This window comes from Cottoperca gobio, chromosome 2, assembly GCF_900634415.1.
Source record: "Cottoperca gobio chromosome 2, fCotGob3.1, whole genome shotgun sequence".
NCBI classification, from domain to species: Eukaryota; Metazoa; Chordata; class Actinopteri; order Perciformes; family Bovichtidae; genus Cottoperca; species Cottoperca gobio.
This window is the reverse complement of record NC_041356.1, coordinates 10341786-10367427: the sequence shown is the minus strand read 5'-3', so window position 1 is coordinate 10367427 and position 25642 is coordinate 10341786. Positions and strand designations below refer to the sequence as shown.

Here is a 25642-nt window from a genome sequence, read left to right as displayed (position 1 = left end):
AGGAATATGCAATGCAATAAGATCAATACAGCGAGCTTTGCAAAGTAATATGATGAACCAACTGTTTGATCAATCTGAGAGATTGCATCCTGAACACAAATGTGCATTTTGGCAAATGTCTGTGTATTTTGAAACACTCCTACATATGGTACTTAAAAACGGTGGATTTAAAGCCCTAGTACTGTATGATGATGCACACACACACACACACAAAGACACACACAGAGCCAGATGGACTATCTGGCAGTTTCTACCTTGTCTCCGTCCACGAAGGTCTGGCCGTCGCTGGCTCTCCTCCAGGAAATGTCGGGCAGAGGCTCGCCCTCAGCCACGCAGGAGATCATGGCGGCGCTGCCCTCTACGGCTGTCACGTTTTTCAGCTGGGTGATGTGGGGCTGGACTGGAGGCCGCAAGAGGACGAAGCAGGAGGAGAAAGAAAAAAAAAACGAGATAAGTGAGGGAAGAAGAATAGATTGAAAGGCAGGGGGAATAGGTGTGAGGGAGGAGGGAGGACTGAGGAAGTAAAAGGGTGAGCGGGAGAGAAACTGTCAAAGATCTAACTCATAAGGGAGGGGAAATGAAGGCTATACCACGGGGGTTTAAACACAGAGCTGATGCATGACTTTGGTACTGACAGTCTAGGCCAAGATCATTTATACACTGCAGTCATACTGCACAGTTTGGTCATAGCGGGGAGCGTGCCCTCTGGCCTATATCTTGACCTGGATGACGACACAAAAAGTGGCTTTGCTGTAGTTTTAAAAGCGCCTCTCCTTCTCTGTGCGTTCCACCTTTTTGTTTTGTTTTAAATACACATCGATTTTTGTATGGAAGTATTCCAGCACCGAGTAAATCGCTTTTGAGCACCGCGGTGAGTGCTGCAAAGCGTGCCGTTGGGGGGCTGCTCCCCGCTCACCTTCTCCTGATAAGATGCTCTGAGCGAGGCCTGAAACCCCATGCATGTCAAGGGCGCGGAGCATGTCACATGAATCATGGATTGCTTCTTTTTTCCCGCCCAACACACACTGCACATAAGTCCTTAACAGGGTGCTTGCACAGTAGCATGGCATACAACCCAAAAGGAAAAGAGTAGTGAATGGAAAATAGAGACTACTGTACTGGAGGCTTCTAACACCGCCCAGGGGGATCTGAGAAGTGTTTGGCAATTTCACAAGGCTTCAACCTCCGGGTGGAGAAGCCGTCTCTAGGGGTTTGGGGAGCTTGTCAAAACACAAACAAACAGGCTCACAGGCTCACACACACACACGCACACACACACACACACACACATTGTGTTACTATACCTGCATGGGCCTTCAGAGGATAGATCAGAGGATAGAGCCACACATAACCACAAAGCTTTTAGTTCAATCTAACTTTTCCCTACACTAATCTTGCAGGATAATTCTGCTCTACTGTAACTCAGGTCTTATTTTAGCCATTTTGTGCATCAGTTATAATAACCTTGGACTCCTGGATGCGATCAGAGTTAAAGCAGATGCCAGTGGCAGAGTTATCGGTAAGAGGGTCTGTGTTTCTGGGGTTCTGGTGTAGCCAGCGGACAGTCTGCTTAGAGACGTGAGGAGTGTTTACCTGCATGCAACCAAAACCTGCTGTCAACGTGATTGGTCAATACTACACGGACTACAACTGAATGCATCCAATATCCTAATTATTGCCCAAATATGTTGCATTCAGATTCCTATGAAGACATCTGTTCACAGAGATTAAAGTTACGCTTGCCAAACACATCAGTTATCGAAACATTGAATATTTGTCATTTATTCAAGTCTCAAATATCAATATCAGTCCAGATCTAAACTCCAAGGTCAGTTGAGCTATAACACAAACCCTTATAAGTAAAGGCCGTGTCACACATGTCCGTATGACAGAAACGTACGCTGGCGTACATGAAAATTTCAGTCCAAATACGTCCAGTTTTTCATCGGATCGGAAAAGTGAACGTATACAGATACGCATGTCTAACCTGTTGATATCGTATCACTTACTAATACACAATGTATCAGATGAATACCCAACGAATACATAAGATATACACAAATATGGCGTGTACAAAATATCGGCAACACGCTGGTGTACGTTGATATAAGGTAAGGTATAAGTAGTATTCGTTAAGAGCAGGCGGTGTTACGCTGGGGTGCGTTGTTGAACGCTGATGTTTTGAGCATGTTCAAAATTACCGGACGTACCCGACGTGTGCTTCATAAGATATGCAGACGTTACGTTACGTTAGACATACGTGAATACGGAATACGTACGTGAATATTTACCTATGTAAATACAGTACGTGAATACGCAATACGTATGTGAATATTTACCTATGTAAATATAGTACGTAAATACCTACGTGACTACGTTAGAGGTACGTTAGATATCGGCTACGTCGGCTGACGGTGAACCCTACAGCCAATGTGTTGATAACGAGTGGATACCCTATTCCGACCCGATGTTAAGATGATGCCTGACGACGGAGTAACTTATTAAACGTGTTTCTACAGGACAGCTAGCGTTCAGCATGTTAGCCGTTCTCCAGCATCAGCATGAGCATGATGTGAACCAGACGGCACTTTTCCAGCTCTGATACGTTTTAAATAAGTAAGTGATACGATATCAATGTTTGACATACGTATAATAATTCGTTATGTATACGTGAGCTACAACACCGCTGTGGAAAAGTTGGACGTATTTGGACCGCCATACGGGCCTTCAATCAGTAATTGAGTCCTAAAATCTGGTTTTCCAAAAACAAGTCAAACAGATTTGCCAATGCGAACTGATTATTTCACTTCATTATAAAACAAATCAGTTAATTACAACATCTTGATAATCGCACAGCACACCGGCTGATTGTGCGAAGACAAAAGGAAGCTGGAACAACTGAACTCGTCTCAACGCATTGGCAGAAGTCTGCTTGTTGTGAGAAACACCAGCTGTAGAGCTTCCTAATGAGACGACTTGTTCAGATGGTTTGTGCAGAGAGGAGGACTTTAGATGGTCGTCCATTAGAAATAAACACACATGTAGACACTTTCACTCAATCATGCAACACAAACACACGTTCAAAGCCGACCCACACACACACACACGGACAGATAAAACTGTTAATAGTGCTGAGACCGGTCTGAACCAGTTCTACATCAGCACCTTATCTGCAGCCGTTGTGGCCCAGATGCCCTTCATCATGCAAATATTAAATGGAAAATGTCTCATTTATCAAGCATGGTGCAAAAACCACTCTGCAGGGAACATTATTAATAACGCATTATCTAAAACATTTCCACTCTAAATGGGAAAGAACTGAGCAGCATTTGTGTGCAAAGATAAAAATCCAGAATTAATTTCACCTTCTAGGTTTGGGGTGTTAGCGGAGTTTATTCTTTTCAGTTTGATGCATTTAAATGAAGTTTCTTTTTAACTAGAGAGTATTTGTTAATAACTATAATTACACTTTATTATATTAATCTTAGGTTTTTTAATAATTAAACTCACATATGTTGTCAGTCCTGACACTCTGCATAAAACACTTTCCCTCACGCTGGGAAAAGCCATTAATGTCGTCAGAGGTCGAGCAGAAGGAGACATAATGACAGCTTTTTGACTCCGGAAATATTCTATAATACAGTTTTGATACAGTTTGCTTCATTGCCGGCTTCTGACGGACTAAAGAAGAGTATTAGTGATGCTTACATTAACATTTCTTGCCGTCTATGGACTATTAATGCAGAAAAATGCATAAAATTCACACGGTGCAGCTTGGAAGCAGCATTTCCATCCCCCTATAGCGATATTAAACTTTGCATAAAGCCATTATCCTGCCTACTGACAGTTCAGGAAACTAAATCTGGTGCTAACTGTAACTGATATAACATTAATGTGTGTATGTGTTGTTTCAGCTGCACCGATCCACAAAACAAATGTCAGCGTAGATTCTCTGCTGTCATCCCTGATGCCTGTTGTAAACTCCCCGTCTATGATACGTCTACGCTCTGCACTTTAATGTGTATTATATTATTATATTAATAGTGTATTATGTGCTCCGCGTTAACCACAGGGGAGAAAAAAGCAATTTCTTAAAAGTATAAATGGGGGATTTATCTTTACAAGCCTAAAAACACACTCCACACTGTGGTGATACCGGGCCCCCAGATGTGAAAGTGTATGAATGTGAAATAGCAATTAATTGCCACAATAACCTGTTTGTGGCCACACACGGTCCATGAAATGTAGAAACCCATCTGTGAAAGTGATTTTGGAGCAGCTGCTGCAGCTTTTTTAAACGTAAACTCAAAAGAAATACATTTTCTCTTTCTGCATCGCAGCTTTTGTCACATCGTTCGTCTCATTTTGTGCAGAAGATCTCGTTGCCTGAGTCAACGATGATAATACACGCTTGAGAAAGACATTCATTGCATCTACTGTCTCAGCTTGCCTGTAATGTTTGTGATCGTAGAATCTAAGCATTATATCAGAGGATGTGATGACGAGTTAAATGTGTTGTAATCATCGAGGCTGGTATTTTCTTTTTTGGGAATATAGAAACTGGTGGAAACATGGCTGCCATACAACTACACCCCTCCACACACACACACACACACACACACACTGTCTTACTGTACCCTAAATGCCCTGTTCTCCTCCCGCCTGAGCTGTCAAAGGTAATAAAACTAACTTACAACTGTGTTTCCCGGCAGCGCAGTGAAAAGCGCGGCTCCTCCCTCCCCCTTAACTCCTTCATTTAAATGTGCATTTTGAAGAACAAGCGCTTCTCGCATCTTGAAAGGATGTTGATGACTGGAGCACAAATCTCCATACATTTCCATGAGCGGAATGTGCACTATCTGGGAGGAAATAGCCAGCAGGTTTATGAAAGTATAAATTGAAATCTTTTATTAGGAGTGCAGCAAATGAAATATGAAGCAATAAATGAAAAATCCCCTTTCAGCAGAGACATATCATTTTGATGCAGTTGTTATTGTCGTGGGCTGAGGGCCATTTGAAAAACTGTTTTTGTTTGAAATGGAATTTGTGGAGGTCTTCACAATAAAGCTTTATGGATCAACATAAAGCACTGTTCACTGTTGTGGCCAATGCCATTACACTTAAAAGCTTTGGTGGAGCACACTATGACAGATCATGTAAAATGAAAACAAACTTCTTAAACGATCGGAAGCATTTGTGTTATTACCTCCGCCAAGGATGTAATGCTTCCGCTTCAGTCTGTTTGTTTGTCTGTCAGCAGGACTACCGGATCCGAAGCACAGGGCGGATGCACGTTTCGCTATCGTTAAACGATGGGAGACAGGGCGTTTGTGCTGCATTCATGTACGTCGGAATAATGGTAAAGATGTGTTCCTGACTGGGAAACACTCACTCCTTCAAACAACCCGGAAACAGATACACGTGTCCATGCGACGCACCATCTTCTGTGTAGCGTCCATGTTTTATCCACTCATGAAAGTCGTGAAGAACGACTTCCCAACTCCCATCGGAGGAGCACCTGAATGCACCGCTACGAGTTTTGTTCTGTTATTGAAGGTTAAACTAACTTTAACTTAAGAGATATCTATTCCATGATGATTGTTTTAGTTTTATTTGTGCAGGTTTCTTTGTAACCCCAGTACAAAAGGAGGTGAATGTGGAACTACTTTTTACCAAAGAAATAGTCCCTGTGAATGGTTAACAGTGTTTATCCAGAGGAAACGGGGAAGTCTGTTCAATGTTGAACTATTTTCCTGGCCAGACTACTAAAGGAAAGTGATTTCCTTTAATGGTAATGGCGTAGTAACATAGAATACACATTTCAGTAATCTGATCCTTGTCAGTAACAACCAGAGAAGCTACTTTGGCTCACAGCTTCTCTCAGAGTGAAAGCAGTTCCTCAGTAACCTCACCAAACACTTTGAGGAAGATCTCCCTTTCCTGAGAGCCTGCCTTGTTGGTGGCCTTGCAAGTGTAGGAGCCCCCGTCGCCCTGTCGGATGTTGCGGATGGTTAACATGCTCCGCCCGCCTTCCAGCCTCGTGATAATGTACTGCTCGGATGGCTCCAGCTGCTGCCCTTTCCTGCAAAGACAAAAAGCCGAAGCACACTCCACAGATGAGTGACGCGGAGGAAAAAGTGGCAACCAACTCACACCTGACAGTGACCTCGTCATAATTCACACTGCAGCATATGTTTGATGTTACAGATGTATAATCTTAGCACTTTGGGTGTCAGATGAACCCATAAGTGCAGACAGCTTGACTTTGAAGCTATTTCTATCTATAGCACATAAACAGCACTTTCAAACCCTTTCAAGCATGTTGCTTTGGATATACATATTGTACTATAATTGAAATAACTATAGCTCAATGAAGTATGTCATCAGAATTCTTCACACTCTACAACTTCTCAAAACTGCCATGCAGAGCAACACCATCTTCTTATTCTCGTCGGAGCTCGCTTGTGTTGTTGTGTACGATCTGTTATGGACTGCAGCGCTCACTAAATGACTCAGGTGTGTTGTGGAACACAGTGCTGACTTAATGTCTTTTCTTATTGGACTCTGTTGGGAAATTAGTCAGGAAAAAAGCAACAGCTAAATTGATCCGCGTCTATATTTAAGCTTCATAGCAGAAGCATTAATGGTGTGAAGCAGGTGTGCAGCCTCCCACGCTTGTTTATTCACCGCAGCTTAACCAGTCGTGTAATCTATAAGGTTAAAGGGGTCGCCAGGTTTGGGGCTTTTTTCCCTTTCTTACATAGAGTAAGACAAACTCTATACCAGGGGTGGCCAACCTGCGGCTCTTCAGTTCATATCAAATTTTATTTGTGAGTGTGTGTATGTGTGCTGTCAGTATGAGAGCATGACAGTGCGTCTAATTTTGATGTGGCCCAAGAGCCAATCACAAAAATGCCTGCGATGCAGTGAACCAATCACCGTCGAGGGGGGAAAAAGCTATCGTAGAGTAAACACTATCTGACCATCTGAGTTCGATCATAAAATGGCAGGGAAGAAATGCACAAGACCAACATAGGACGTTTTATTAGAGTGGGAGAGTTCATATTCATATACAAATGCTGCCTGACCTAGTGCGAAGTGTATTTGCGTGTGTTAACAAACTGAAACTGTTTAAAACACTTCTTCAAAAGGGAGAATTAGCGCATTTTCCCTCTCTGCTAAAAGCAAGCGGACAAGCCGAAATGCAACATTGGGTTGTTTATTTAAAGTATGTATTACTTGTACAAACACGTTTATAAGATTTATGTATTTTATTTGATGAGTTATTATCATCAATGTATTTGATGATGGATGAGTTGTGTGGCTTGTGTTTCCCCCGACGAGGACTTCCTTGCGATAGCAGAGTCGGGGAACATGTCCGCTACACTGCGACTGAAATCATCGCAGAAGCTGAAGGCTACATTATTTTTGGCGCAAAGCATCGACATCTTTCCCTCAGCTCTGGTCTCTTGGTTTGCCTCCGACACAGTTCTTATCACACATGAAGTCATTGACAGTGAATGTTTTGTGCCTCTTGGCGTGCTTGTGCTTGGACGATTGTTCACGCTGACGAACATCGCTTATTCCACCGTGTGCGATGCTAAAATCTGAATGGCACACTTTACAAAAAGCACGAGTTTGCCCGACTCTTTTATTAAATAAGGGAAGGTCTCCTCACATTTGTACTTGCATAAAGTTTTAACTTGTTTGGCAGGTACAACTGCGTCTCCATCGATCTCCCGTTCACTGTGACTCTCATCATATGTTCTCGTCTTCTTCTGTGTTATTGTTCCTGTTTTCTTCTTCTGTGTGTTTACTGGCGGATAACGTTTTTCAGCTAAAGTTGAACATAATACTGCCACCTGCTCTGGCCACTTTCTGAAAGGTTAAAAATACGAGATAATTACGGGAAAATATTTAAACGGGAGAAAATCGGGATAGAAGTAAAAATACGGACTAATCCCGGGAAAAACGGGAGGGTTGACAGGTATGTGCTAATCACGGACGAGGCGGAGATGATTGAACTTTCTGAGGAAGACCGACTGAAACCTGTTCTGAGGGCTGCGCTCAAGCTACTATCAATGTTTGGGTCAACGTACGTCTGTGAGTCGGTGTGTTCTAACCTGAAACACATGCAAACAAAGTATCGCTCTGTTCTGACTGACACGCATGTGAAAGAATTGATTGGCGTGACCACAACGGAATACAAGCCAGATTTGAGGAGGATTGTTCGAGGCAAGGAATGTCAGAAGTCCCACTAATTTAAAGAAGCAACATGCAGAGGAAGATAAAACACACTGAGAGTTTGTGTGAGAGAGTGCACACAATGTTCATTGTTGATAATAACTGGCCTCTGAATACTGGGAGGAGACGTGTCTGTCTGTGTGTGTGTGTGTGTGTGTGTGTGTGTGTGTGTGTGTGTGTGTGTAAAGTTTTAATTTTGACTGTGTGAGAGAGAGGGGAGGAAGAGAGTGAGGGAGCAGAGAAAGGCTGAGAACAAAAGAGAGAAGGGGGGGGGGGGGGTGCGCATATGTGACTGTGTATGATGTGGCTCTTTGCAGTAACATAGTAACATTTTTGGCTCTTAACCTCTGACTGGTTGGCCCCCCCTGCTCTATACCATCTGCATGCAGGTATGAGATACGCTCAATGACTGGATGTCTATGGGACGGGCAACGACACCCAGAAACGGAGAATGCACCTTTAAACTCAAAAGATGCACCGATGGTTAACAAATCTTGTCGAGGAAATATGAATTGTTTTTTCTTAAAGCTTCACTGATCAATATTTTTTAGCATCTTTCACTTGTTTTTGGTTTTACGACCCGCAGCTTTAATGTTTCGGTTCAGCCTCTCCGCTCTCATGAACCATGCCGAATATTACATTTATATTAAACAAGGTGACTCAAAATTGAATGCTAAAGTTGCAAACGTGCAAAAGGAAAAATCCTTTACAGACAGAAGCGGAGGTTAGAGAAGAATTGATAGTCTGGAGGTCAGAGATGTTCGCTTTTGTTGTGGCTGGCAGATATCAGCTCAGAAAATCCAGATTAGGCAAAATGAAAAATAATGCTCTGCTCTCCTCTAACAACTACAATCTCTGCGTCCTTGAGCAAGGCACTTAACCTCCAGCGGTGGCTGGACGGACCAGCTCCCAGGTGATTGTGTGCAGTTGTGTGACTGTGTATCGCTGGAGGAGAGTTTGCATTTGAGAGATTCACAATACAATATCAGTTGCTTTTTATTTTTGAATCCACCCAAATGCTATTTTAACCCTGAAGTATGAAGAACGAGTTTGAAAACATTCTTATTTCTACCTGTTTATTCAATATGGATCATAATGCCCTCAATCTGAAACTGGCACTGTGTTTTTTAACCTCATAAGCTGCTGCGGTGGAAATCGAATTCAAAAGCTTCGAAGCACAGAGCTTAGAATAATGCATACCTCTAAATATATTTAGAGACTCCTCTATATGGTCTCAGACCGCATGGTCTCAGACCGCATAGTCTCCTGTGTGAAGGAAAAATAAAAACAATATTATTATTTTGTGGGGTTCTAGACGCAGTGTTAGTGCGGGGCGCGGCCTGGGCCCCATCTTTACTGTGCTGTAGGGGAAGCGAGAGGGAGGATAATTGAAAGTCGACGGAGGAAACACCAAAGCCAAGTAATAATAACTCTGGCGAGCCAAAGAGGAAATGAAGAGAGGCCTCATCTTTGGAACGGACAGTGCAGGACGGGCTGCAGCACTGAATGTCATTACACTGACTGACTGCTGACAGGTAGTCCATTACCCAAGATGCTCAGAGGACGAGGCGGAACCTCGCACTGACAGGAAATGCGGCTGGGAGGCCGGAGGACGCTGGGAGGGGTGATATCAAAAGGAAAACTAAATTGGGTTGTGATTGTTGTTTACGCCTAAGCCCATTCTTTTTGTTGTGACGTGCGCATTTTAATTCTGTACTCTCAGACTGACCCGGGGAATGAAGGAGAACACAATGAAATGTTTGACAGTCAGTGGAGGCTGCAGAGCTTAAGATCAATGTTGATGTACAGAGATGATTGGCAGCAGTCTTCCCCCGGCGGATACTTTTTATTGTCTTAGGCCTTTCAGGAAGAGTTTTTTAGAGAAATACACAAACAGACATTCCATCCATTAATAAAAGATGTTGTAATCACCTCACCACACATGACTACAATAGTTATTATGACAAAAGAGTGTGATAATTATGGAGAGACAAAGCTGCCACACGGAGAGTCTCAATATGAAAGTGAAACTGAATCAATACATCACCTCCCACCCTTCATCCCTGCATTGTATTATGCACGCTGTTTAATCATTAAAATCACATTTCCCTTGTTTGCTCTGTAGCTGAAAGACAAGGTAACACACACACACGCAGGAGTAAATATCTTTCTGCTGTTGGGGCTGGAGACCAGAGACTGAGATGAATGAGACTTACAGAGGCGAGGTCGTTCCTAGCTGCGCGCTGTCTTGAGATTTTGTTTGTACTTCGCAAAGTGATGCATGTGCCTCGTTTTTTCTGCAATGATCGACTTCTTTTTTAACCTTCTACACGAGAGACTTCAGTTCTTATTACTGTTTGTATCAGTCTTGGAGACAATGTCACATAAAATACAGGAGTGATGCATTTACCGTTCTAACGCCATACTTCACAGTGTGCTGTAGCTGCTGTCGTCGGGCTAAATGTTGGAACATGTGACCTGTCTGTTCGGGGGGTGAATATGTAAAGGAGATATACGCTTCTTTACCTGCTCATCTGACTCTTTCAAAGTAACTTGCTACACGTGTAGCGTTAGCAATACTTTGCATGCTCATGATACAGAATAGCAATCATTGAGCAACAAAGATTGAGAGAACTTAATGACGTGTGTTAGTGTTGAAGACTTCACACTTTAAGGTAGCTGTTTTATGTGCACTAAAGTCCTTTAAATGTTTTAAAAAATAATGGTGTTGTCATATTTTGCACATCACATTTAGGATTTCTTTATGTGTTTTTCTGTAGGTTCCTTCAGGGCAGCCATTCATTTCCATTCATTTCAGTATAGCATGAAAAACTACTTACAGACATTGTCTGTGATGTGCGCCTGAGGCAGGTCACACATCACAGACAATGTCAGATGTCTCTTGTCAACCACGTCTCCTGTCAAAGTCACATCATTTCAAAATGATTTGAAAGCTTCCCCCGGTATTATCATGCAATGATAATGCAACTACAGACGTGATCACCGAGATGGATTACTTCAAGAACGTTTCCATGCAAGGTGATTTCTGCACTAACTAGAAGGTAAGACGTGCACAGTATGCTTTAGAAAACCGTCCGCAGCAATGCAAAGTATAACTTATTTGTACTAAATTGGCTAACACAGCTATGGTCCATCGAGATGAATTAACAAGAAGTACATTATAGGAAAAAAGCATAAACTCCACTGGAACGCCAATAAAGTGTTATCAATAGGTGCTCAGGTGCAAACAGCTTGTCCTGATTGCCTGCCGAGTGGGTGCAAGCTAATTACTGGATGTCGAGCTGCAGAGTGGATAGCGGGGAGTCAAATGCTCTTCAGGTGCACAGCTTCATACTGATGCTATGCGGCGTGTGATCATATTGTGTGGTTGCTTAGGGCAATGTGCGAGGGCGGACTATACATTTCTAATTAATTTTTTACCTGAACTGTAACCAAAAGCATGATAACTGATGATATGTGGTGTGTTACATGGGCACAGATAAAGATGGACACATGTGTCATGAATATGGTTAGTAATCATGTGTTCTGTCATCTTAAGTTAATACACTTAATGTCACTTAAAGTTGGTTTGTAGCTGTTGTATATGGTGTGCGTGTTAGTTCCATAAGGTTTGTATTAATGCTACAGCAAACCATATCTTGTGGCTGAATAGGAGCAAATCCCTGCAGCCAGATTTCAAATCTCATGGAAAGTCTTCCCAGAGGAGAGGAGGCTGTTATAGCAGCAGATTAATGCTCGTGGTTTTGGAAATCGGATGGTACATGGGAGGAATATTTGTAATTCCACTTGCGTATATCACCACCCTTCATCTTTGAGGGCCCACAAAGCCCGGATTTTTTACCTGTGCCATGTGACCACGGGGTCGGGAGATCCGGACGTCATGCACGTAAAGGTGACGGATTCCTGGTAGTCAGCTGTGGCGTTGAAGGACTGCTGGAACACTGACAACACCGGAGGGACTGCAGACACAGAAACACAGCAGAAGATAATGAGTCGTTAGACCCTGAGAGCTAATCGGACACATCACTAAAAGCCACAATCTATACATTATTCTAAAAGTCTGAGCCAGACGGTGAAGGCCGACATTTTCAAATGGATTAAATTGGCCTCGCGACTGGCCTGTAAGCACACGCTGCAAACGCTACTTCTGTTGGTAATCCCGTGGGGATTTCAAATCACATTTTGACCCAGCTTTGGTAAAGAAAACACAAAAGAAGCTGAACACAGCGATGTGAAACCATAATACTATTGTCTGATTCAGAGATGCTCAGCTAAACCCATATACACAATGGCGCGACAGAAAATGTGTTTCGACATCAAAAACAACTGCACCATGTATGAATAACGACGTTTTCCTTTTGTGAATAAACTATTCAGTCCCTGTCAAGTGCTCGAGCTGCAGCCATTGTTTGTCTTTTCGGGACAATTTGTGCTGAGTCAAAATTAGAAGTGCTTCATCGCTATGAAGGTTAGTGGTTTGAAAGACGTGCAAATACAAACTGGGAAACTTGTTATGACTGCAATTAATTTGAATAAAACATATATTTTACTAATACTTTTCTTGTTCTTGTTCTTTTATTGAAATGTGTTGGCAAATCTTAACATTTCCATGCAGCATATAAATATACATATAAATACTGTATGTCTGCTCAATGACAGCAGATGTCCCCATGACTTTATCGCGAGTATATGTTGAGTCAGGAACTTGCAGCGTTTCCCTTGCCGTCCAATCAGATGAGGGCTGTCAGCTGTCATTCAGCAAAAGCAGAGCGGCACTGCTCTTTTCTCCGTTTGCCTTTGCTGTGACAAGGGAATGACAGCTTTATGACACTAGCGTGTTTTATCAGGCGTCTCGGCCCATTTCTCAAGCCTGCACTTCGACTCCCACCTGCTCCCTGTCCAATCTCAGCGCATGATGCGGCATGTTTGGAGAAGCTTATTGTAGCGTTCGAGAACATAATGGCACTCCAATAGTTGCACCACTTGAACACCTGACTATCGAAACACACGAGCCAGAAGCAACTTATTTATGCGCAGTGCAACAACGTGGAAAGTTTAGTCCGACGCTCACGTTGAGCTCACGTGGAGAAAATCGGTACATATCCATCTTATTGTCTTTTTATCTGATTTATCTTGATATTGCAACCAGTGCTTTGTGTGGCTGAGCTGACCGGTTCTCTCGTCCAATACGTTTGAGCATTTGACCCTGTGAACCTACATATGAGCAATACAATAAAACTGAACTGAAACATCAATAGCAATATTGTTAGTGGATAAAATAATCAGACGCGAATGAAATACCTTCCAACTCAAATGGCTTCCTCACAATGACACACAATCTATATTAAAAAAACATTACAACACGATCTACGTGTCGCTGTAGCAAACAAAGGGGTAAAGTAAAAGTCATCTGTCTGTCAACATCTATAATAAAATTGCATAAAGGTGCCGTGAAAAACCCTTGTAGCTCTTATTGTTAATAAAAAAGATATGCTTTCCCTGCATGTTTAACTTCTTATCTTCCCTCTATTTTAAGCAAGCCCTGCACAAAAAGCTATAAAAGACCTCTTCCTTGCAAAAGAATAATAAGTAAAGCCCATAAACTGAGATCATTTGCATAATGAGATCAGATTACTGAGCAGAATCGAGATAATGATTATTATTGCCAGGTGTGAATGCAGGAGCCTGTGATCAGACGTCATTATCCAGATAATGCATCTAGATACTATCACATTGCAACACCAAAGAGCAAATGAGGTCCAAACTTAATAGATAGTGTAATTACATTCCGCATGTTCCACCTCTGTAATGTCACAAGACCTCAGGTTCCCAGACATATTTGCAAGTTTTGTTTGCAAGCCCTGGTTTGCTTGTAATCAGTGCTATTGGTTTAACCAGAAGCCTGTTGGTGCAATAAAACTCATTCAAACATGCCGTGTTTGCTGTAAAACATCCCCAAAACAACACGGCGTGCCTTTGTATCCGTTTCATTTACAATTCAGCTTATTGATCCAAGATGAAGATCAACATAACATCAGCACAACCCACACATAGAGGTTGTTAGCATGAAAATGAAGAGGATCACTCGTAGAAACATCTTGAGTTTTATGTGTGAAGGGCTGGCTGTTGTCATCTGAAAGTCTACTTAACAGATGTTGTGTGAAATATGTGTTATTGTAACTGGCAGCTGCAGAGCACCATTTCAAAAAGAGAATTAAAGGTGTCCGTATGCGGGGAAACGAAGCTGAAGTGTTTTATTTTCCAAAACTGTAATTTGGTGTGGGAGTTATCGAAGGTTAATGAACTGAATTTGTTCCCCAAGTGATGTCATCGGGAGGACAACGACTCGGTAGATGATGAAAGAAATACGAGAGGTGGCTTAGAATCTCATTAAAATGCAGCGTCGATGAAACACACTTGTGAAATAGGTGAAAAACATTTGACATACTCGGGATAACGAACGGGGAATTCTAATCAAAACAAAGCATCATCACAGATACCTAATGAACCAAACGGCGCAGTGCACTGTAGTCTTTCTTAAAAGATCAATTACACTAACGACACCAGTGTGTGTTATTGCGCGAATGAAAAACTCTTCACGGTACATCTAAACTCCACAGCGTCTGATCTATCTGCTGTCTCGCCGTGTCTATTTATCATTTACTTATTGCCGTGTGCAAAAAAAAAAAAGAATATTTCAAAGCTTTTCAGGGATAAAAATGGCCTAAGCAATAATCAAACACTGTGAGTCCTTTCCAATAGCCCTGACTCGGCGAGTGAGAAGAGCAAGCATCTGCCTGACATGATAACCATTGATTTCCACGCCAATAGATCCCCGTTCTCCAGCATCTCTCTCCTCCTATGCAACACACTCCCACATCAGTGAGGCTTGTTGAAACAGCCCTGTTAATGAGACACACTGCCAAGCAGAAAGACTTCAAAAGAGCGAATCAGCATCGGGGTTTAAGCGTCCAAAAGGAATCTGGCGAGCTTCATGAATTCTTCATGCATTAGTCATCTTCTTGGAACTTCAGAGGCTCGGTGGAGGTGCTAGTGAGGTTTACAGACATCCCCACAAGCATGAGCGTACACTGCAAACATAGTGCAAGATCCAAACTCGCCTGGACCGATTTAAATGCAGCCGTAGAGCTAGAGGACTTGTTTTCGGTTACGCGCCAATGGGCTTCACTGAACTGAGGATCACCCATATTTAGAAGTCGTGAAATGTTCTGGGTAAATATTATAACCGTATTGCACCTACTAGAAATTCAGCGAGTGGATGTTTTGAGACCAGATTTTTGCTGGAGTGCTTATTAGGGAATTGTTTTGCTTTTTAAATGCACATACAAGCTGGAATAAAACCAGCCTTGACTCATAATTGGGAATGTAACGTGCATAATGTGCATTCTCTCCTTGTAGTGTGCGAGTGAGTGAACCGACAGTTAAGTGGGTGCGTCTTGGAAAGGGTACAGGGGAAATCAGGAATGTTATTTGCATTTTGCATCAGTTGCTGTAGAAACAAACGGTGAGTACTCTGGCTATCGGGTCATCAACATGGAGAGTGGAGAGATGTTTGATGGAGATTAAGCACAAACATCTATTGAAGGGAGCAAAATGGAGAGTTGGCAGATGCTAGATATGAGTTACAGCCTGATTAATGATCGATTCAAACCGCATTGCATTAAAGCAGTACTTTGACATTTTGTGATATATGCTTATTTGTTTTTGTGCAGAGGGTTTGATGAGAAGATCAATAACACTCTAATGTCTGAACGCCAACTATGTAGGTGGGGCCACCAGCTGGTTCGCTGAGCTTCCCTGGCTCAGTCCAGAGCTCTAAAACCGCCATAAAAAACGTCAATTTACGGCGGCTCTGACGCAGGGGGTTAAGTCTCCCACTGTTTCTTGGTCTCGGACAATAAATTGTCCGAGACTTAAACCACAACAACCTCAACTTTTTGTATTTAAACTTTGTTTTTCTAACATATGAAAGTAAAACAAGATATACTTTGTTAATAAGTGAGCCAGGACAGCTGTTTCCTCATATTTCCAGTCTTTATGCTAAGCTACATTGCTGCTGACTGTAGCTGATATAAGAGGAGAATAGTTCATCTTGTACTCTTTAAAACTCTTGGCAAGTAAGCCTATTCAAAAATGTCAATCTATTCCTTTAAGGGAGCTGCAGTAGCAAGGCATTTATGTTTGCCAGTGTGCCATGTATATCTCTGTGATGTGGATACCACACACGGGATGAAAAATGTGTTTGTCTACAATATGTCTTATTTCATGAGATTCCCCTCAACGTCCAGGGATGACAAATGGCTGCATGTCATGACAGGAAGGACAAATACATCCATGATAAACTGAACAGTGTCGGGGAGACGGGGAGAGAAGGGAACTCGCTCTATTGTAACACGACAGCTTATTGACAGCATACAGAGAGCACATAATGTAAATTACATCATTATGTCATCTTTTCATTACAGTTGCAATAATTGGAAATCACATTTCCCTGCTTTTAAGCGTGTTCCTCTTTTGTGTTCACGCACTGTGGATGAAAGGCTAACACGGCTCCTCCAGGATGACTTTTGAGGTCACTTCCTGAAATGTTCCATATCCTCCCAGACTCTGAGCCCGTTTTGCCCTCGAGTTTGATTAGCCATTCAGTGGGAGGCGCTCTTCCTCAAAACGGCATCGTCCTTCTCTACGGGCCGCTTTGATGATACGCTGGAGACTGGGAGCGGCGGCGGGTCAGCGCCATGCTCGTGGGCAAGAAAATCCTCTTTTATCAACTCGGCCATGAATATGTATGACTTCACATGAGTGAGCTATTCCAGCCCTGCTTTCAAACACAATATTGTTCTGCATGACTGGGTGAACCAACGCCTGTTAACACATTGCTGAAGTAGTCAGAACTGACACTTCTCTGACACGCCGTGTCAAAGAAACAGCGTGACAAGCTGAATATAACTGTGTGTAACCTCTGTGTCAGAGGTGTGTATAATTAAACTATACAGACTCTGCCACATCCAACCACACCATCAATATCGCTGCTGACAGTAGGCTAATGAACACTTCACAAATACAATTTGCAACTTTATGCAGGGATTATGAAAAAAATATTGATTGACTGCCGTTTGAGAAAGCATGTAATGCTTCAAGAGGAAATCTTTAACTTTTACTGTGAGACCTCTCACGCAGGTTTCAAATTCTCTCACTTCTGCTAATTGAGTCCTGAGAACTTGTTAAGCACTTTTCAGACATGCAACACTTAAAAGTTCGGTCTTTTTGTCATTCAGACATCCAGTAGGTGTCTGTGATGTAAATGCATACGTAGAGTTGGTACGAATAGTAAGAAATGGCAGCATGAGAACAGTCCAGGAGGATTAGAGTCCATATTCAGCACTGCTTCTGTACGGACAAGAATCAATGTCCATCCTGACTTTGGCACCAAGTGCTCAGCGTCTCAGGAGATGAGCCTAAAGATGTCTGTAGCTGCATCTTAGTCCTCATCTTTCCTTCTTCCTCCAGGGGTCTTTAGACATACAACGATTGTTTCTGGCAGTTTTCTTTTATTAGTTTGTTTATCCTTCCTTCACTGGTGTATCCCCGGGCACCACAACACAAACGAGTTCACCATCCGCAGCTGATTGATAAAACATGCAGCACTCATTGATATACCTGAGCCTCCTAGCAATCTACTCTATCTGCTTGCGTTCAGGGCCTCAGTGTTGTTCGACCAGTCCGGGTTGTGGTTGATACAGTATATTCTCTGCCAACTCTGCTGGCTTCCTGTTACTTTGGAAACCCTCTGTTCAGACCACTACTCTTCTCCACCTGGCCCTGGCGGTTGCAGCACACAGAAAGGGGACTACTGCTTGTGAATTCTCCAAGTGACATGCCCCATAAATATAAACATGCTGGTGTTGAGAGAGAACACGATTCCCTCCTGTTTTCTAGACCTTCAGAAAATAGTTCTTCACTATAAGAAGAGATTTAACCCTCCAGCTCCAGGGCAAGAAACGGAAATGATTCACATGAGATGTGCAAATGGCTGTGCCTCTAGGTTACAGCAGAGAGGTGCAACATCCAACTCTCCTGAACATCACAGCTTCTGTGCATGGAAAACAACTCCCTGAGGACTCTGTCGACTCCTGAGACTGCTGTTGTACAACAAGCACCTGGGTGCAAGCTCATGTTATTGTCATTTAAGTAAGCATCCTTTCCATCGCTGTCCCCTTCAGATCTCGCTAAACCTTTCTTCTTTCTATGAGAGAAATTTAAAAGGACATCTTTAAGAGCACATTTGAAACACTCAGCAAAAGAAAGTAGTGCACGCACTGCTGGAAAAGATGTCCCCTAGCATGCCCGAACATATTGGACAAACTCATTAGTTGCATTAAGTTGGTGTTTCAAGACTTGTCTCCTTCAGTCTTTAGGGATCAGCTGAAAGAGTCTCCTCGAGGTGAAGTGAAGTTCACTCTAAGGTGTCTCCCTCAGACTGTGCTGCTCTTCTAAGGACACTCAGCAAGGTGCTGCGCAGACTGTCCCGTCTCAGCACCGCATGGCAAGTGTCGTGCCGCTGCAATAATACGTCGTGCCTCATTGAGCAGGCTTATTGGATCTTCCTCAGAAGTGAGGTAAGTGGTGTGCTAAATTGAATGCAATTCATAGTTTTTGGGCGTAAGGGCCGCTCTGCTATTACATTAGGTGGGAGAGAATTACATTGGCTGACACAATATTGCAGCTGTTCAACCGTTACACGACGCTCGTGGCCTGAGTGAAATCACATTTCAATCACCTCAGCAGTCTCAGGTGACGCGCTGTAAATGAGGACAAATGAGAAAATTAAAATGTCATCCTTCGATTTTTTGGCCCGCAGAGCACAAAGACATCGCTAATTGAAATTTTCAATCACACTAAAGAATAAAGAGAATTAAAAAAGGCAGCAAAAAGATCAGAGCTGAAATACATGTGCCATGATGGACTTATCGGAGTCGGTGGAGCCGAACCTGACAAAGCTGACAACTCTGTTCTGATACAAGTGTCGGTCAATCTGCATATTCAGCTCAGCTCCTGCACATCGCTGAGAGCTGCTTCACAAGCATTCGCGTGATCAACACACTGTACACAAGCTCTGCAGTGTCGGGGCTACGTCACTCTGCAAGGATTATACTTCACAACAATCCTGCAGGTGGTTTAAAAGTTCCCTTTAAGCAATTCAAACCTCTTCGTAACTTGTATTACTGCACATGTTCAGAGCTTACAAGAACCCAGAACAACCAAGACGTATATAGTGTAGAGGTACAGGGATGCAGCATCTGTACCATCATCCAGTACATATGTTCTGTGTTTGTTACAGGCCTCTTGTTACTCATTTAAAAGATTGGTTGTGGTCAAGATGTAACTCACCGTTGACGACCATAGCGATGTCCACAAAATCGATCTCGCCGCGGGCCTCCACGCTGGCCTCGCAGCGGTACACGCCCTCGTCAGCCTTGGTCACCTGACGGATCTGCAGGTTGTTGTTTGTCAGCACCTGGTACCTGCCTTCACAGCACTGGGCGAAGAAGAGGAGGACAGATGGAAAGAGAGAGGAAGAGGAAACGACGCGAGAGAAGCGAGATAAGAAAGTTAGGAAAACAGCCGGAGGAAATTGCCATCTCCACTCTTCAGTAGTTGGACTGTCAATCTTCACTTCAGCACATTTACCTGATAAAGTCCACATAGACACAAAATCACGCAATTACAGTTGCAGAGAGTCTCCACTCCCTCCCATTGTGACCACTGTGAGATTGGCCAGGAGTGATGAAGCCTCTATCTCATCCCTCTCAAGCAAAGATATTTATAACCGTGCATCGTAATTAGAATGAAATGATTAAAAAAAAAGAGTCCTTCTCCATGTTTCATCATCACCCTGGCACTGAAGATTTGAATTTCAATTAAAAACGTGACAGATTCAAGGGGTCACTCTTTCTAATCAGTGCTCGGGCGTGCATTTTGTCTAGATGGAGGACGGGGGAAGTGGTGTTGAGAGTTGTAAATCAGGGCGGAGGAGAGAAGAGGATATAATGAATCCTAGTGTACTGGTTCCTTCTCCTGCTGAGAGGGAATCTGTCCTGCCTGTGCTTCTCCTCTTCTGTCTTTTTGAGCAGAAGGATGGGATTACAGAGGAGAGCTTAAAAAACATATACAGTACATCAGCTTTAGATCAAATGGGACAGAATATGATTGACAACAGTGATTGTAAATTATCGTAGCTGGAGTTTAAATACACCCATTTGCTCGAAATAGCTCCTTTCAGAAGATGCTGGATTGCATCTCTTGGGAAGCGGCATCTTCGAATGTCACCATCCAAGCGCTCTATAATCCATTCTCTCAGTCGCTTGTTAACACGGTTTCTGTCCAAGTTATACGCCTCCTCCAGGGCTGATGGGATTTCTATTTATAGAATTTGATATCCTTGTCTTATTGTGAAGCCACACAAAAGAAGGAAATAGCATTTCCTAGAGAACAGTTCTTTTTTGGCACATTAACAAGTCTTTTCAATGAGAGAGAGAGAATTGGGCACATGTATATATATATATATATATATATATATTCAAAATGTAATTATTTTGAGATGGCTGTTTACTTATAACTGTTGTTAACATCACAATCTCCTCTTGTAATAATCAACATCAGTTAATGGAATCAGAAAGTCTCTCTAAAGCTCTTCAAAATCTTAACTTTCTTTCTTGATATATCCAACAACGTTAAAAAAAAAGAAACCATTGGGAATTATTTAATAACATTTCAACAGCTATGCTGCTTCATAAGATAAAGACAGAAACACAAATACATAAATCTCTGACCCACTTGGACTATTTGTAGTTCTTTATTACAAGCAACTAATTAGAAATATTTAATTCTTCCCCAAACTATCCATCAATTTTCTAAACAATGTTTCCCATCCAGTCCATTTGCTTTAAAGGTACCATGTAAACACACAGTTATGTTCAACACACACACTTTGCATCCTTGAGGCCCAATACATACGTGGGTAACGTGGCATTTTAAACAAGGTTTAAGTGAGAGAACGACAATAATACCAGAGTAACAGTAGCCAAAGTCAAGAAAATGATTTATATATCGTTAACTGTGAAAGGAGGTCGTGCAAACTTACTGTGGTGCTCCTCAGTGATCTCTTTGTCCTGGTAGTACCACACCACCACGGGCACCGGTGAGCTAATGACATCGCAGACCACCTCCGCCGTCTCACCGTGGCGGAACTCCTGTGGTGACTGCACATCCCGAAACGTCAGCCTCTCTGAGAGATCAAACAAGATGGAGATGGAACAGCATTTTCCTTTTTTTTTTTATTCTGTGAGAAATTCAGAGAATTCATTTATTCCAGGTCTGAACATCAAAAGAGAAATAACTGCAGTGCTTTTACAGTTAACTATGACACAATCTAAGGTTTGAGGGTTTGAAAAAGTTGCTTTAAAACAATTTTCTGTCTGGGTTGCATCCCGTAAGTTGAGTGTTTGTCTCTTTCAAGTAGTTTACTGGTTTGATTGATAATACAGGTGTGCTTGGACACCTGGTCACAAACACGGCTGTGCTGAAAAGCCAATAAACAGCGTCTGCAAAAGCATTAAAATAAAAGAAATAAATCAGATTTCATCCCGTGGACTGAATACAGAATTTGGTTTTCTTAAAGGCATTTATCTTTGTGCCATATAAATAGGTTTCCTTCCCCAGTGTGATAATAATCAGTGTTTACTGTTTCCTGGTGGGTATAGCTTTCCTGTAAATATAACAAGAGTCTGCAGCTAGCGGCGAGGCTGTACTTGCTCGGCTAAATGATGCATCAGGAGGATAAAATACTCACAATGACAATGGCTAAAAAGCAGACGTTTAGCATGCATAATGTCTTCGTGTTCACCATGTTATTTTAGCACGTTATTGTTCTTATATTTGCTGAATGATTGGACAAATTAGAAGTTTGAACTGACGATAGCCTTGAAAGAAAAGTGAATGGATCACCAAAGGGACCTGATGGCACTCCATCCAATAGACTCGTCATCCATAGAACCATACAGGTACAATCGGCAAAATCCAAAAATATGAAGCACAGGTGACTTCATGCCTCGCAAAGTATTTGGAAACAGACACACGAGGAACAACGTGTACCTTGGAAATGGATGGATGGATTCACTCACACAAACCAAAGAAAAACAAAAGCTAAATCCGGCTTTGAGCGTTTTCTGGGACACAGTTAAGGCGATTCTGATGAAACAGCACAGGAGACAGAAGGGTGGCCGCTATACTTTCTGCCAATCACAACCATGACAAAAAAATCAATGAGCTAGAGCTATTCTGCAGCCTCTGTGTGCATAATTACACAAGAACACAGGCAGCCTTTGATTCACTCTTTCTTGGTTTCAGGAACACTTCAATAATAGATTCCACTCTGTGACGGTTTGAAGCTGTGTCCTCCTTCTTGACAAACATTTGGTGTTTTGACAAATTGCTTTTATGGGGACACTGTTCTTGGACCAACACTTCTCCACAAACAGAACCTGATCCTTCTTCGAAGCCCTCTCTTGTTTGGATCGTCGGCTTTGATGTACGCCAGGGATGGCACCGCTAGAGCCCGCAACCACCTGCTATCATCTGTGTTCTGTATTGTGACGGTGTGAATAAATCAACGACAGCTCCCCTATCAGTCCCTTCCGTTAGCGAGGCTTCAGCATTAGCATTTTTCTGTGTGATTTATGCCAGGCTGTTCCTGAAAATGAGCCTTCTCTCCACGACTGCACCGTCCGCCTGCAAACGTGCCTGGCGTCTCAGTGTCTTCATTAACTTCAAGGATGCCACTGCATATTTGAGTCATTCACTCTGTTGGTTTCTTATCAATTTCCCTTGTGTTCTTCTTATTTCCAGAATCTGTTGCTCCCTCTCTCTCTCTCTCTCTCAGGTTTGAACACTTCTGATGTCACTTGTTCCTTCTGTTTGCATCCATTGCCTTTCTCTTGTGGTGTCACACTGCACTACAAGGGAATCAGTAAGGGAAACAACCTCTCCAGAGTAACACTCTACTGCACACTTGACACTGGCGAATTGAGAATATACTCAGTACTTCGGGGTTTCTCTTCCCCTGTTCGCCTACACATCACTGCGAGGATAAGTGTCTGATATGTTGACGAGCCAATTTCCCTCGACCTCTCTCAACTGGGAGGCAGTTCTTGTCTTTTTTTTTGCCAATTTTGCTGGTTTAGGAAAATGGGCTTTTCAGCATTATTGCTTTGTCCATTCATAAACTATGAGGAAATGAAAGGAGTCGGCTCCAGGCATTGTACTGGCTATCTTTATTATGAGCTTCCTGTGTGGCTGCAAAGGCACCAAACTGCTGCAGTTAATTCCAAGAAATTTTCAATTTTGGTATCAGTGACCTGTCTGATACTATTATTTCTATTTCTATATAACTATTTAATTTTTAATCTTCTGAGTGGGCTAGCAAGAGTTTCATCTTCAATAAGACTAACTAGCAGATCTGTGAGGCTGTATAATGCTAACATACGGATGCTAATGATGCTAGCATGCTAATATTAGCTAATTATCACTAAACACAAAGTACAGTTGAGGATGATGTAACTGTCTTTAGCTTTGATGATGAAACGTGAAGTGGACACTAAAGTTATTACAATTAATTTTGAGGGGATGCCAAATGTCATGCCAATCCACCCAATGGTCATAGAGCCACATGGTGTCACCATGTCAGAAGGATTCATCCTCTGGGGACCATGAATGTCTGAACACAACCTGATGACAAATCCATCTTCCGTTGTTGAGATCAGGACCAAAGTGGTGGACAAATTCGGTCGGGAATTTACAATCCCGCCAGCCAAAAGCACCAGGAAAGCCAGCAAGCAGCTTCGTTTCTTATGTTGGCATGAAGTGAACCCCAGTTCAGGCACCCGTTTTGGATTCAAAACTGATTTGCCAGTCCATGTGGCATGATTATAACAGGCCATCATGTAGATGTCAGCAACTACTGAGAGAATGTCAACACATTCCCTCCCACAGGTCATGAATTTGTGTACAACATGTTGTAGCACGCAGGCCCGTGCACCGCCTGAGGAGTCCTCGTCTGCTCCGGCTGTGCGCTGCTAGAATGGCTGGCTGGAGCTTTAGGCAGGTTTTTCATCTGCATGCTGCTCATGCAATCTATACCAAGGGCCCGGGTGAGTGACGCCGGTTACCATGGAAACAATGGTTTTAGGGAGCTGGTTATGTGGTGAATGAGGCGAGGGCGGAGAGATGGCAGGTGTGATTGAGGCTGGGATGTCTCCCCTAATGGTTCGCTGGGAGAGAATGAAAAAGGCAACCACACAGTAGGTGATGAGTGTGTGTGTGTGTGTGTGGTGTGTGTGTGTGTGCGTGTCTCTCTCCTGGAATCAAATCCCTGTACCTTGGGGTTTTCTGTAATTAAACTCCTCATATTTGGGTTGTTCACATCTCAGAAATCACTTGGTTCTTATGTAATCTTTGAGTGTCTGCATTTTGCATGCATTGCAATGTTAATCCATTTCCTGTCACTTCGCTACCTGTGAACAGAAGGTTTTGTAAGTTTGAGGAAATGTAGCCGTAATGTCTACATATAGAGCTCTAGCATTGTTTTGTGGATTGTATTTATTGAGTTAGCTGTTCAATAGTATGTTCTGTAAATATTACTACAGTAGTAAATGCTGTTTCAAAATGTTCTCCATGATATATTCTGGCAAGGCAACACCGACTACTTGAATTATTTATTGTTTCTTGACCTGCTATAAGTCAAATTGAATACTTAAATCCACATGTTAGATGTTTTAGGTATGCTGTCTAATGCCTAATGGTGGAAGACGTGTTCAGTGTCCACATAGTGGCTTTAATTCTGTTCCTTCATGGAATTTCAAATCACAGGATTGAGCTGGTTGGGCTTGAGTTCAATGTCTTGCTCAAGGACGCGGTAACAGGACAAATGGTGGTGAACCTGGGATGGGACAGACTCTGTAACCACTGAGCCGCCCCCGCCTTGTAACATTAAGTTTTCCCCAGGAAGTAGTGATGGGTCAGCAAGGCAGGTTAGCCTCAGTGCCAAATCCCTCATCATGCCTGGCAGGACCCGAGTCCCGTGGCATTACTAGCTGTCATTATACTTTAATCACAAGAATGAGTGTAACACACACTCACACCAGCTCACACACAAAGTCAAATGTACACAGGAAAGTAAAACGCACACACACACAGACAGAGCTAACATTTAACAGCTTGTGGCGAGGCTGGGAATATGAATAGGCTGGCAACCCCTGTGATCAAACACTAATGTGAGAGGTTTATTCTCTTCATGTCT

At 42.7% G+C, this 25642-nt stretch overlaps 1 protein-coding gene across 7 annotated transcripts in view; it reads right to left on the bottom strand.

The window, feature by feature from the left end:
• Nucleotides 1-25642, bottom strand: part of ncam2 (neural cell adhesion molecule 2) — a 193825-nt gene that overhangs the window by 33297 nt on the left and 134886 nt on the right. For all 7 annotated transcript variants that reach the window (XM_029447647.1, XM_029447664.1, XM_029447655.1 and 4 more), the window contains exons 4-8: nt 21431-21574; nt 19678-19815; nt 12107-12224; nt 5913-6082; nt 255-400 (exon numbers count right to left, since the gene is read on the bottom strand). In XM_029447647.1, the coding sequence (XP_029303507.1) occupies nt 255-400; nt 5913-6082; nt 12107-12224; nt 19678-19815; nt 21431-21574 (716 nt within the window). The remainder of the gene's footprint in view (nt 1-254; nt 401-5912; nt 6083-12106; nt 12225-19677; nt 19816-21430; nt 21575-25642) is intronic.